The 14,416-nt window shown below is 47.6% G+C and overlaps 1 protein-coding gene across 2 annotated transcripts; it reads left to right on the top strand.

Moving 5' to 3' along the window:
* Positions 1-13,011: 13,011 nt before the first annotated feature.
* Positions 13,012-14,156, top strand: LOC125537985. Of its 2 annotated transcripts, none has more exons than XM_048701299.1 (2): positions 13,012-13,315; positions 13,545-14,156. In XM_048701299.1, the coding sequence occupies exon 2, from the start codon at positions 13,569-13,571 to the stop codon at positions 13,932-13,934; it is 366 nt and encodes a 121-aa protein (XP_048557256.1). In that variant the 5' UTR covers positions 13,012-13,315; positions 13,545-13,568; the 3' UTR covers positions 13,935-14,156. The 2 variants fall into 2 exon arrangements, with proteins under 2 accessions (XP_048557256.1, XP_048557257.1); XM_048701300.1 differs by having other exon boundaries at positions 13,175-13,315; positions 13,551-14,156.
* The last annotated feature ends 260 nt before the right edge of the window (positions 14,157-14,416 follow it).

Below are 14,416 nucleotides of genomic sequence, written 5' to 3'. Positions count from 1 at the left end.
GTGTTGGGCACCTGGGGATTACCAGTGTTGTCCTAGGACATCCCAGGGATATACCGTGTGATCCTCCTACGGTCCGCCACCCAGGCTCAAAGGGATCGTGAGATTTTTCATGCTAGAAACTTCCGTGTGTAGCCACAAGCCATTATGGGCTCTGGCATAGTTGAGTATGTTGTGTGACCTTTTTCAGTGGTGGGCTAGCAGATGTAGAGGGAAAGTAGGTGTAACTGTCCACCCGGAGTAAAGAGTTAATGCTTCTGAAAGACTGTGTCTCGGTCATCCGTTTCTCAAACACCGTGTAGTGCGAAAAATCTAACGGAGGAGATCGAGTCTTGTGGGGAAATATGCGCAAACCTCTGCAGAGTGTACAAACTAATCATGGTTAGCCGTGTCCTCGGTTATGCACATCTTGAGTATCTAGTACTTGGATTATCCTACTGTATCTCATCACTCTAATTTAATTTATTGGGTTGATAATTATTTTTAATTGGGATTGAGATGGGGGTACCATTCTCAATGATGTTTCAACTACCATGATAGTTAAAATAAAATTTATTTCTTTGTTGTAGGGAAAAATTTGCTTTTCGCAAAAACATATAACCATAGAGCCTCCACCAGCCATATATGCATGTAGTGATATCATTATTTTGTTCATTGCTCTATTGTGTTATATTGCCAGCATATTCCATGTGCTGACCCATTTTCAGGCTGCAGCGTATTATGTTGCAGACTTTTCAGACGACGAGTAAAGGTGCGATAGGTCGTTTGTCATGCACTCAGCTATGCCATTGGAGTTGATGGACTCACTTTATCTTCCAAGTCTTCCGCTATTATCGTATTAGATGGCCTTAAGCCATATTTATTGTAATAAGTTCTCTCTTGAGACATTCGTTGTAATAAGTGTGTGATTGCCACTCTGTTATAAATCCTTCGAGTATTGTGTGTGTCAGCATTACCGATCCAGGGATGACACAAACACAGAGGCTTGACCGTTTGAGGTCAGGTGGCTACAAGATGGTATCAGAGCACATGCTGAATGTAGGACACGACCACTAAGAAAAGCCATAGGTCACTCTTCTATACTCATTTTTGACTCCTCTCCATTTTCTAGGCGGACACGAGGAACAAGTTTGCACAACCGGATGAAGACACACCCTTTGGACGACACTTGAAGGAAGTCACTAGATACCTGAACATTGGAATATCAAGCTTCACCGGGACCTACAACGCCACTTTACCAGAAGAGAAGCGTTGGATGATTCAAGTTCAAGTTCCAGGAAGGACGTTCACGCCATTCACTAAACCCATAGAGTTTTCCTTTGATTCACCCACCTGAAGTCTAGGCAAGAGCATGGCAGCCCACATTGCTATGGGACGTATTGGAGAAGTCTACAAAAACGAGCTGAAGGACACCATATACCAGATATGTGGACGCCGAGATGAGCAATGAGAGATGATCAGCACCAGGAGGGATAGATCCATTGCAGCATTCATCCAGGAGTTAAACGAACACATTCGTCGCCAAGAGAACCAGATGTGCGCAAGCATGATAGATTTGAAGAAGTCAATGACCAGGATCACCGAGCTAGAAGAGGAACTCAAGGCTACACACGAAGATTATGAGGAGGAAATCATCGTACTAGTGGAGAAGAATGATGACCTAACAAGGAAGCTAGGAGTTTTTATGGGAGACCCCGCGCCAGGAGGAGAAGACGACGAACCTAAGGAGATTCATTCTGAAGACTTCATCATCATAGACGACACCGACCCCGACCCCGATGATAGTGATGATGATTATGAAGACAAAGCTGGAGCGGACATCATGGAGTCTTCCACTGAGCAATATTTCTAGTAGACCACCACCATATGATTAGTAGTATTCCCCCATGTAAATAGTATAGTCCGAGCACTATCACGATAGTTCTAGACCGTTTGTATGCCCTTACTTGATTGATTGAGTGAAATGATATGATTGTGTTTGTCTCATGTGCATATGGGTAGTGCTTTCTCACTAGACCTCATTCTATTCCAATATCTTCCCTCTAAACCCATCATATGCCTCCGAGACGTGACCCCGGTTTTGCTTTCCCACCGGAGCTCACTCAGTTGATCCAGCAGCAGAACGCGTTGATGATGCAGTTGTTAGTTCAGAACCAAGGCAACAACAACAACAACAATAACAACAACAACAACAACAACAACAACAACAACAACAACAACAACAAAAACAACAACAACAACAACAACAACAATAACCCTCCGCCACCACCTCTAGTTGACAACTTAGCCCGCTTTCTGAGGTTACAGCCGCCGGTGTTTTCCAGGTGCACCGAGCCAATAGTTGCAGATGATTGACTTCGCAGGATTGGAAGGCAGTTGACCACTGCGGGATGCACAGATGCTGAGAAGGTACGTTTTGCCGCGCACCAATTGGATGGACCAGCAGCCTCATGGTGGGAGAATTACACAACCACTTTTCCTATAGCCAATGTTACATGGGACCAGTTTCAGCAGGCCTTTCGCACTGCCCATGTATCAGCGGGAGCTATGGCCATGAAGAAGCGTGAGTTTCGCAACTTACGCCAAAGAGGACGCACCGTTGGCCAGTATGTGGATGACTTTAGTAAGCTAGCACGTTATGCCCTAGATGACGTTGCTACGGATGCAGCTAAGCAGGAGAAGTTTCTGGAAGGACTGAATGATGAGCCGAGCATGCAGTTGATGGTAGTAACTTTCACTAACTACCAGGAGTTGGTAGATAGAGATCTCATGATTGAAGGGAAGCAACAGCAGATTGAGAATCGCAAGAGGAAGTATGGACAGGGGAAGTACAATTCTGGAGCTCAGCAGAAGCCCCGTCTCACCCCGAACTCGGGAGGACTTGTCCATAACCATGGAGGCCACACTCACCATGGAGGAAGTTCGCATAATCATAATGGCCCAAGGAATGGGAATGGGAACAGAGCAAGTAGCAATCAGAACCGCTCTAACCCAACCACACCCGCCAAGAAGGACCAAAGTCACATTACTTGTTTCAAGTGCGGGAAGACTGGGCACTACGCCAATGATTTTCCGGAATTGAAGAAGGGCAATGGTAATGGAAGCGCTGGGAAGAATCCCAACCCTTTTCAATAGGGGACAAGTGAACCACGTGAACGTGGAGGAAGTTGAGGAGCAGCCTGATGCAGTTATCGGTAAGTTTTTGGTTAAGTCTTTTACTGCAATCGTTCTTTTTGATACTGGTGCATTGCCTTCTTACATATCAAGGGGATTCGTGGATACGTATAAGTTGCCCACTAAGGTACTTAGGACACCCTTGTTAGTAAGTTCACCAGGAGCTGAGTATATGGCAAGTCAAGGATGTTTTCAGATGCCATTGACCATTGGAAGACATGTTTTCCCCTCAGACCTGATAATTTTAGAGTCACAAGGATTGGATGTGATACTAGGAATGGATTGGCTATCGTTGTATGGGGGAAACATTGATTGCGTGAGTAAGTCGATTTTACTCACCACCCCTGAGGGAAAAATGATCAAGTATGTATCTAGGCATGTGCCTAGGAGGAGTCAAGTAAATTCTCTCACGGGAGTTGTTCAGGAGGAAGTGTCGGTAGTGCAGGATTACCCGGATGTATTTCCAGAGGAGCTACCAGGCATGCCGCCAGATCGAGACATCGAATTTTTGATAGAGCTGTTGCCAGGCACCGGGCCAATATCAAAGAGGCCATACCGGATGCCCGCAAATGGTCTAGAAGAGATCAAGAAGCAGATTAAGGAGTTATTGGAGAAAGGTTACATCCGATGGAGCTCATCCTCATGGGGATCCCCAGTGCTGTTGGTTGAGAAGAAGGATAAGTCCCTAAGAATGGTGGTTGATTATCGGGCATTGAATGAAGTGACAATCAAGAACAAGTACCCACTGCCGATGATCAATGATTTATTTGACCAGTTGACAGGAGCTAAAGTGTTCTCAAAGATCGATCTGCGATCAGGATATCACCAATTGAAGATCTGGGAGAAGGATATACCTAAAACAGTTCTCACCACAAGGTACGGGTTGTATGAGTATACAGTTATGTCATTTGGATTGACCTAATGCCCCTGCCTATTTCTTGAGTATGATGAACAAGGTGTTCATGGAGTTCTTGGATAAGTTTGTTGTGGTTTTCATTGATGATATTTGGTATAGTCGAAGAATGGAGAGGAACATAAGGAGCATTTGCGTTTAGTTCTCGAGAAGCTTAAGGAACATCAGTTATATGCTAAGTTCAGCAAATGCGAGTTTTGATTGAAGGAAGTTGGATTTCTTGGACATGTTATATCAGGAGAAGGTATAGTAGTGGATCCCTCCAAGGTTCAGTCAGTCACTGAGTGGTTGGCACCCACCTCGGTTGGAGAGATCCGCAGTTTTCTTGGACTCGCGGGATACTACCGAAGATTTATTGAAAAATTCTCCAAGATTGCGAAGCCTATGACGACCTTGTTGAAGAAGGACACCAAGTTCCATTAGACTGAAGAATGTGAAGCAAGTTTCCAGGAGTTGAAGAAACGTTTGACTACAGCCCCAGTGCTGATTCTGTCGGATATACACAAGGATTTCCAAGTGTATTGCGACGCCTCTCGCTTAGGACTTGGAGGAGTACTGATGCAAGACGGGAAAGTTGTTTCGTATGCCTCACGACAACTTAAACCGCACGAATTGAATTACGCCACACATGATTTGGAGTTAGCAGCCATAGTGCATGCGTTAAAGACATGGAGACATTTTCTCATCGAAAACCATTGTGATGTATACACGGATCACAAGAGTTTGAAGTACATCTTCACTCAGAAAGAGCTTAACCTCAGACAGAGGAGATGGTTGGAACTTATAAAGGATTATGACATGAAGCTGCATTATCACCCAGGAAAGGCCAATGTCGTAGCAGACACTTTGAGTCGTAAGAGTTATGTTAACACCCTCGTAAGCGGAGGGATGCCAAAGGAGTTAGCCGGGGATCTCCGGGAGCTACATTTGGAGATTGTTCCTAGAGGTTTTGTTGCAGCAATGGATGTTCAGTCTACATTGTTGGAAAAGATTCGAGAAGCTCAGAAGGATGACAAGGAGATTGCCAAGATAAAGGAGAACATGAGTGAAGGGAAAGCCAAAGGTTTTCGTGAGGATGAGCACGACACCTTGTGGTTTGAAGACCGTATATACGTGCCCAATAATGCAGAGATCAGGAAGTTGATACTACATGAAGCTCATGACTCGCCATACTCGATACACCCCGGAAACACCAAGATGTATTTGGATTTGAAGGAGCATTTCTGGTGGACTGGTATGAAGAAGGATATTGCCGAGTATGTAGCCGTATGTGATGTATGTCAGAGAGTAAAAGCAGAACATTAGAAACCAGCAGGATTACTGCAGCCTATGCCGATACTCGAATGGAAGTGGCATAAACTTGGCATGGATTTTATCACCGGATTGCCCAGGATCCGATTAGGATATGATTCTATCTGGGTAGTAGTGGATCGCTTCACCAAAGTAGCCCACTTTATCCTAGTGAAAACCACCTATACAAGTGTGAAGTTGGCCAAGATATATATGGACAGGATCGTATGTTTGCATGGAGTTCCAAGGACCATCATATCAGATAGAGGAACACAGTTTACTTCAAAGTTCTGGCACTAGCTGCACGAGACCTTGGGTACCAGGCTGGAGTTCGGTATAGCTTTTCACCCATAGACAGATGGACAGACAGAGCGAGTCAATCAGATTCTGGAGGACATGTTGAGAGCTTGTGTGCTAGATTATGGATCTAGTTGGGATGACAACCTGCCCTACGCAGAGTTCTCATACAACAACAGCTACCAGGCCAGTTTGAAGATGACACCTTTCGAAGCCCTGTATGGAAGAAGATGTCGAACACCGTTGTTGTGGGATGAAGTTGGAGACCGTCAGTTGTTTGGACCGGATTTGATTAAGGAGTCCGAAGAGAAGGTTAAGCTAATTCGAGATAGACTGAAGGTAGCTCAGTCCCGACAGAAGAGTTATGCAGATTCAAAATGTAAGGAGGTGGTCTATGAAATCGGAGACAGAGCGTATCTGCGAGTATCACCACTTCGAGGAGTTAAGCGTTTTGGTGTTAAAGGAAAGTTAGCCCCGAGATTTGTGGGACAGTACCGTGTTTTGGAACGCATGGGAGAGGTTGCCTACAAGTTAGAGTTACCCGAAGGACTGTCAGGAGTGCATGATGTGTTTCACGTTTCCCAGTTGAAGAAGTGTCATGCAGAGATGGCCGATATTCCTCTGAGGGATATAGTACCAGTAGAAGCGATTCAATTGGACAGTGATTTGACATATGAGGAGAAACCTGTCAAGATTCTAGAGTCTGCCAACCGAGTCACATGCAGTAAGGTTATCAAGTTCTGCAAAGTTCAGTGGAGCCACCATACCGAGGATGAAGCCACTTGGGAACGAGAGGATGATCTGCGCAAAGACCACCGACACCTATTTTCTAGCCAACCCGAATCTCGAGGGTGAGATTCATCTTAAGGGGGTAGGTTTGTAACATCCCAAATTTTCAATTTGGAATGTTATGCATTAGATCATCATTGCATATCATATTTTATTGCATTTCATTTCGCAATCCTCGAAATTCTAAGTAACTCAAGGACCCTCAGAGAGAGTTGGGGATTTCACCGTTTTCATATTTGAATTTTATCAAATACCGAAACGAGGATCATTTGTTTTATTATTTTTCTCTCCGAAAATATTTCATCTTAAAATATATGAGCGGAGATAATATGACTTCTCCAAAATAAATTAAATATTGGAGGAAAAATATTAAAATCAAATATTTGATTTTATTCGGATTCCATTGCTATTTTATTTGAATTAGGAAAAATACGCGTTTTTCAAAATTGCATTATAGGCCCAAATAAATGTTCACCTTGTCCCGCATAATTTTAGAGGACGGAGAAATTTATTTTGGGATTTTTGGAGTCCGTTTAGTATTCTTTTTCTTTGTTTTTCTGCGCGTCGAAATTATTCAAAAAAAAAGGGAACCGACCTACGGGCCGTATCCGGCCCGGACTCCTCCCCACGCCCCCCTTATAAGCTGGCCCCCTGCCCCGCAGCCCACCGCCGCCGCCAGCCCACCCCGCGCCCAAACCCTAGCGCGCCACCGCCTCCGCCGCCGCCGCCACCGACCGCCCAATCTCGTCGCCGTTGACCGTCGTTGATCGGTCGGTTTTCTTCGATTAAAACCCTAGTTTTTTATTTTCCGGTTTATTTCGTTAGATCGGTCTTTCCGTCGGTTTGTTTATTTTGCGGACGTTCGTCCGTTCGTTCGTTTCAACGAACGTCGTTCACCCGTTAGTCACAGACAGCGAACGTTCGTTCGTTAGCCTGTTCGTCAGTTTTTCTTTTTCTTGGGTTTTTTTCATGATTATTTTCGATCGTGATTTCTGATCCGATTTTTGTTTTAGTTTATCTTTTCGCTTGTTTGTCGGAATCAGGCGATTCAAGCGCCTGGATCTTCGTATCGAAGCCCTCTTTCTGTTTAACCAACTTGAACAAGATTTTGAAACTGTAAAATTTGACTTTAGTCCAGATTAGTAATCAGATCTTGTTTCTTTTGCCGTTTGAGTTTCGTTGCTCCGTTTGATTTGATTTTTTTGTAAACCGGAGTTCTTAAGTTGAACTTTCTAGTTAGATCTTCTTATTTGAGTTTTACCCATGCATCTTTGCTTGATTGCTTATGTATGCTATTGTTTGTTTGTGATAGAACACCCGGAGTGCGAAGCATGCTACTACGAGTCTCTAAGTTTTGCGGATCATCAGCAAGGCAAGTAACACATTGATCATATTCTTTTCATTCCCAGTTTTTATGCATTAGTATCAACCCTCACACATTGCATGAGTAGGATCTCTTAACATGTGGGTTTGGGAAGTAGATGATGTGGTAGAACCTATTACCTGTTTTATTATCAAACCCTGGGAGTTACTTCTACGTTACGCCTATATTGTTATGCTCGTAGACGTGGATTGGGTTTGAGTGTATCCATGACAGATGTGAGATTGTTAATTAATGGTTCAACTTAAGGTGGCAACTTTAATACACATCTGGGTGGATTGCTTGTTTGGGCACCTGGGGATATACCAGTGTTGTCCTAGGAGATCCCGGGGATATACCGTGTGATCCTCCTACGGTCCGCCACACAGGCTCAAAGGGATCATGAGATTTTTCATGCTAGAAACTTCCGTGTGCAGCCACAAGCCATTATGGGCTCTGGCATAGTTGAGTATGTTGTGTGACCTCTTTCAGTGGTGGGCTAGCAGATGTAGAGGGAAAGTAGGTGTAACTGTCCACCCGAAGTAAAGAGTTAATGCTTCTGAAAGACTGTGTCTCGGTCATCCGTTTCTCAAACACCGTATAGTGCGAGAAATCTAACGGAGGAGATCGAGTCTTGTGGGGAAAAGTGTGCAAACCTCTGCAGAGTGTACACACTAATCATGGTTAGCCGTGTCCCCGGTTATGGACATCTTGAGTATCTAGTACTTGGATTATCCTACTGTATCTCATCACTCTAATTTAATTTATTGGGTTGATAATTATTTTTAATTGGGATTGAGATGGGGGTACCATTCTCAATGATGTTTCAACTACCATGATAGTTAAAATAAAATTTATTCCTTTGTTGTAGGGAAAAATTTGCTTTTCGCAAAAACATATAACCATAGAGCCTCCACCAGCCATATATGCATGTAGTGATAGCATTATTCTGTTCATTGCTCTACTGTGTTATATTGCCAGCATATTCCATGTGCTGACCCGTTTTCGGGCTGCAACGTATTATGTTGCAGACTTTTCAGACGACGAGTAAGGGTGCGATAGGTCGTTTGTCATGCACTCAGCTATGTCGTTGGAGTTGATGGACTCACTTTATCTTCCAAGTCTTCCACTGTTATCGTATTAGATGGCCTTAAGCCATATTTATTGTAATAAGTTCTCTCTTGAGACATTCGTTGTAATAAGCGTGTGATTGCCACTCTGTTATAAATCATTCGAGTACAGTGTGTATCAGCATTGCCGATCCAGGGATGACACTGAAACACAGAGGCTTGACCATTTGAGGTCAGGTCGCTACATGCCTGAGCTCCACAAAGCCGAATTCACGAAGCTAAGCTAGGTCGTAGTGCAAAAAAGCAAAGCTAGGGAAACCGAGCTCTGGGAAACGGAAAAGTGAGAGTTGCATGTATTTACAGCCATTTTGCCACCATCTAGGAAAAGGCTTCAGCCAACCACCCAGTCCTCCTGAATCGGTACTGCACATCTCTCCCAAATCAGCAGCCCTCCCTGAAACATCTCTCCCTCTCGAACCCTAGGAAAGGCTCGGCACCGCCGATCCCGCCGGCACGTCCCGCTACCCCCATCGCTGGTCAGATTCACTCCTCCACCGACAGATCGGGCCATCTCAGGCTCTTTCCCTCTGGATCCCATCCTGTTAATGCCTGAGATGTCGCCGCCAGCCAGGAGCAGCGAGCCCATCGCAAGGAGGAGCTCCCTTCGACGCCATTGACGCCCGAGAAAGCTTGCCCAAGCAAGGAGCAGCATCTCCACATCATGCAACCCAGCCCGTTTAACCCTCTATTTCGGCCTTTGCATAGACATCTCCCCAACTGTGCTGCCTCTAGCTGGCCCAAACCAGCGCCCAACAGGCCAGTAGCCTCCCATCTGGGCTGCAGCGTTGGGAGAAGTTGAGGTCGCTGCCAAACATTTTTTTATCGCTAGGTGAAGCGGGAAGCTGGTTGGAGAAGTTGAATTTGCAGAGTTGGTGGAGTTGGGAGAGGTTCTGCCCTAAGTAGCCGCTACAGATGTTGCACGCAAGCCCAAAGTTCGTCCCCATGCACATGGAAAATACTGACAGTGACACCATAGGCTACCATGTGGCGAGTTCACCGTCGCCGACGTTTGTCCTCGACAACCTACGATGTCAGGCGGTGAAGGAGATGATGGTTGTCGTGTGTGTGAAACACAACACCAAGGATAAGTGATGCACCCTTTCTTGGTTCGATGAGGGGCGAAGAGATGCACGAATCCTACCTCTAGGACATGAAGATTTTTACACAACTTCGGCTGCTAAGAAGCATAATACCCTAGGTCCTGCTTGTCTTTCTCATTGGATATGGTGAACAAGGTTCACAAGTGTTGGTTTCCGTAGCTGGGGCTAGGAAACGATGTTGGTGCAGTGTGTGGGAACTAGCTGGGAGCCTGGAACTATTAAGTGCCCAACCCTGATCTAAGTAGTCTGGGCCTCCTTTTATAGTCATAAGGGTTTGCCACATCGGCTACAAAGTAGTAAATAAGGTGGTTGCATAGTGGAGTACCTAACATAGTAACTGTGAGAGGCACATGGCGACGAGGCGCGTAGTCGGGAGCATACGCATGTCCCATCGGGGCAGCTTTGTTGACTTCGCGCCCGTCACTATTGTACGCCCTGCCAAGTAGCACCCATGTCGCAGTGAGCCACCATGCATGCGACTTGCCTTCCAAGGGAAGCCGCACATGCGAGACAGCGCGCCTTGGGCTACGATTGGATGTTGCAGGTCTAGGCCACTGTAGGTCTGAGCAGTCCTATCGCCGCGCCCGCCATCGACTGGTCGTTGGCGGGTCCTCGGGCATCCATGGGAGGCAAGTGACGGGGGGCATGCCCCTGGAAGTAGCTCCTCACCGGGTAGATCTTGGCCTTGACATCGTCGGTGATGTCAAAGGGTTTTCACCCCAAGTGTGATGGTCTTGCTAGTGAGAGTCTTCACAAGGATCTAGATCTTGAGGTAGTTCCTTAACGTGGATTGGCGTACCACCGTGTTGTTGCCGGGCAGGATGGCGGTGCTGATTCCTTTTGGATGTTGTAGGTTGTCGGGCGCGGACATCCTCGAACTACCCATGGTAGTGAGGCGGGCACGCTAGCGCTGATGATAGGCTTTCGTAGGCTTAGTTCTTGACAAAGATTTGCATGCCACCTCGGGAGGGGCATGGATTTGTAGTTCATGGGCGGCGAGCCCGTGCGCACCCGTAGACGGGGCTGACGCGACCCATGTGAGACAAATCCGTGGGACCCCCAGGCATCATGGGACGACAATGGTAAACTGGATCTTGGCACTCGCGGTTGAGGTTCGACGGGTGCTCGTGGAGGAGCAATCCCTTGTGTTCATCTGACCGGCCAGTGAGTGGCAACCTAGGATGACGTCCGTGTTGATGTTAGTTAACTTGGACGCCTCATATGAGTAATGCAAGGGCTTGGGCATTAGTAGCGCGATGGTGCTGCAGCTAGTTATTGTGTGTGTGTGGGGGGGGGGCTCGGCAACCGCAACAAGGAGATCAAGTGGTGCGGCGACACATTTGCATGTGCGTTGGCGTATCTGCATGCGCAACAATGGTGGTTCCGTGTGGCATGGTGGTCACTCGCTGGCGGCGCAAAGGAGATTTTCCTTTGGTGTGAAGGCAATGCCCATCGCACGAGATGGTTTGTGGCACCAGCAGCAGCGTCTGGCGCTGGTGAATTTGGGGCACGTCAGCGGTTCCTCACCGACATCTAGCACCGACGCAGTGACTCCAACAATATGGTGTATGTTGCAGTATAACTCACGCTGGTGTTGAGTGGCAGCAGCCAGATATGCACAGAGACATTGGCACCCTCCCGGCGAACATGGTGGTGGTCTAGGGTGTGAAGACACCCCACCAATCTGTTATTGCCTTTTTGGCCTGGCGTGGAGTACTGCAGATACAAGATGTTGACTTAAACACCGTTTCATGTTCTGATGAAAACTCTTGCACTTACCATTATTGGTTTTGCTCAGCATCGACGAAATTGTACCTTTATCTTGTTAAAGGCTTGTCTATTTGTTGTTGTGTTGGTTTTCATTGGTTGGTCTTAACAAGCAGGCTGAAAATCCTTGTCCAACTGACGTGACGACGGTGATACAAGAATGTTTATCTTTTTTTAAGTGGTTGTTTTTATTTATACGCTGCTTAATACTCCCTCCATTCACGAATATAAGATATTCTATCTTTTTTTCGAAATTTAATGTACATAGACACATTTTAGTGCGTTTGCTACTCATTTCAATATGTATAAAGTACAAAAACATCTTGTAGTTTGTGAATGGAAGGAGTAATTAACAAAAACAATTAGATGCATCTCGCTGATGCAAAGGCCGGGGATTCAACCTCCTGTCAAAAAAGAATACTTACTGTGATACTCTCACGTAAGTCTAGTACTGAGCCTGGCACGTGTCAGATTCCGTAGCGTGGAAGGTATAGCCAACAGGGCCGGGGCGAGCGCGACGGACGTGCTGCGAGGTGAGCGAGCGACGCGCCGACTTGAAGTAGGCGCGGTGTGCTAGAGAAGTGTCCGATCTAATTGGAGCCACCACCACGCAAGGATGTGATAACGATCGGCCCAATCATCCTCAAAAACTGATATATGTCAGGATGTCACGATCGATCGACCATGCTGTAGGCCCGTAGCACGCCCGGTGAGAAACTGGAGAATCGTTTACCCTTGGCGGTCGGCGGCTCCGCCGTGTCGGACTCTCGGTTCCTTTTGTTTTGCTCCTTTGGCCTCGGGTGGTTGGGCTGCTCGTTGCCATGCGTCGCCGTTCCGTGTTCCGTCCGACTACCCGCGCGCGTCGGCACGGTCCAGACCCCTAACGTGGCATAGCAAACGTAGCGCCGCGCTGCATACCTGCCGCCGCGCCCATGTGTCGTGAACTCGAGGCGAGTGGGCAGACGCCTCTCGCGCACCCACGCCATGACCGATGGATGCTGCCATGCTGGGTACTGTATGTAGGTAGGACGTCACGAGTACTCGAGTCGAGTGCTATCCATTAACGCAGAAAAAGAAAAAGAAAAAGAAAAAGTCCAGTGGCAGTAGGTTGCTGCGCGCGCGCTCTAGCCGCGACGGAGTAGTCTGTGGGCGCCCCGGATTTGGCGCGGCGGCGCCGCTCCAATCTCGTTGGCTCATCGTGACGGGAGCCCACAGGTGTCCCGGAATTATGCGCAACCGCCGGCGTTCGCTTGTCCCTGCGTGCGAGATCTCGTTCCCATCCGAATCCGACCGAGACGGTGGGTGGGGCCGTCGGGGCAGTGGGCGGGGCCCACGGTTTCGGGGCCCGGGAGGAATCCCGGGCAGCTGCCCGCGGGCAGGCCTTGCCCGTATAAAGCGAGGGGTATTCGCCGGGGCAACGCAGTTTGCCGCTCTCGGCACCTCCTCTCGCCCCGGCAGCTGCTCTGCTCTGCTTCCCTCCCCTCTTGCAGATTTCTAGGTAGAGTGACTCTGCTGCTAATCTCAAGTTCTTTCTGTTCTTCTTCTGCTGCTTTCTAGTGTTATTTTCACCTGTATGTGCGCTAACACGCAACTGATTACCACCAACCATCCTCCTTGTTGGGTTGTTGATTAGTACTCCTAATGAACCCTCGATCTAAATCTCGGGTTATTTGGAAATCGGAACGAATCATGTATTTACTCGAGCGTTAAATTCAATGCCTATGCAGAAACAGGAAACACAGGGGGCAGAAATGGCTTCCAACTACGTGGACACCACGGGGGAGGAGGGGAGGTTCCACGCCCACGGCCACCACAGCAACAGCACCACGCCGACCGGCGAGGCCGCGTCGCCCAAGAATACGCGGAGGAGGTGGCCCGGGTCGGCGTCGGCGCCGTCCGGCGCAGGCCACGGACCCGCTTCCAAATGCGTCTGTGCGCCGGCCACCCACGCGGGGTCCTTCAAGTGCCGTTTCCATCGTACCAACTCCCAGGGCCACGGCCACGGCCAGGCCCAGGGAAGCCGTCCTTCTTCGCCTCCTTCACCGGCCGCGGCCAACGCGGTGCCGCGGCACCCGGCCTCACCATCCTCCTCATCCGGCACCGTCGCGACCCAGTGACGCAGCCCAAGCATCGGGCTCGAGAATCAAGAACGCCCGATGATGAAGAGAGAAGGAAAGATCATATACATGTCATAAGAAAGGGAGTTTATTTACTGCTCCTTCGATGTATTGTGTCGATTGAAGAACTCTTGTTTTCTCTCTCTCTCCCACCCCGTCTTTTGTTGGGATCTCCCTTGAATCGAATGGACTTTCCTCTTCATGGAAGGAAATTATCCTGCTTGCCTGCTTCTCCCCACCCTTCATCTGAGATGGACCATATGGGTCAGAGGATTTCGAGTTCGTGTGGTGTTCTCTTGTGATTATCATTTCAGTTAAATCCATGCTTCTTGCAAGATTTAAGATCTTATGATGGGCTCAGTAATTTTTTTCAGTAGGGGCCATGAGTTGGAGGAGCATCTCTTAGCACGAACAGATTTGCTAATGCAAATGAGCCAACCAGATAGAACAGGGTACTTTTCTTTTCTTGTGAAACGTATGAC

Source organism: Triticum urartu, chromosome 2 (assembly GCF_003073215.2).
Source record: "Triticum urartu cultivar G1812 chromosome 2, Tu2.1, whole genome shotgun sequence".
NCBI lineage: Eukaryota > Viridiplantae > Streptophyta > Magnoliopsida > Poales > Poaceae > Triticum > Triticum urartu.
Note: the sequence above shows the minus strand (reverse complement) of the source record. Positions and strands in the feature narration are given on the sequence as shown.

What these genes read in the sequence shown, in the direction of transcription:
- LOC125537985 (XM_048701299.1), top strand. Translation starts at nt 13,569, where the DNA reads ATGGCTTCCAACTACGTGGACACCACGGGGGAGGAGGGGAGGTTCCAC.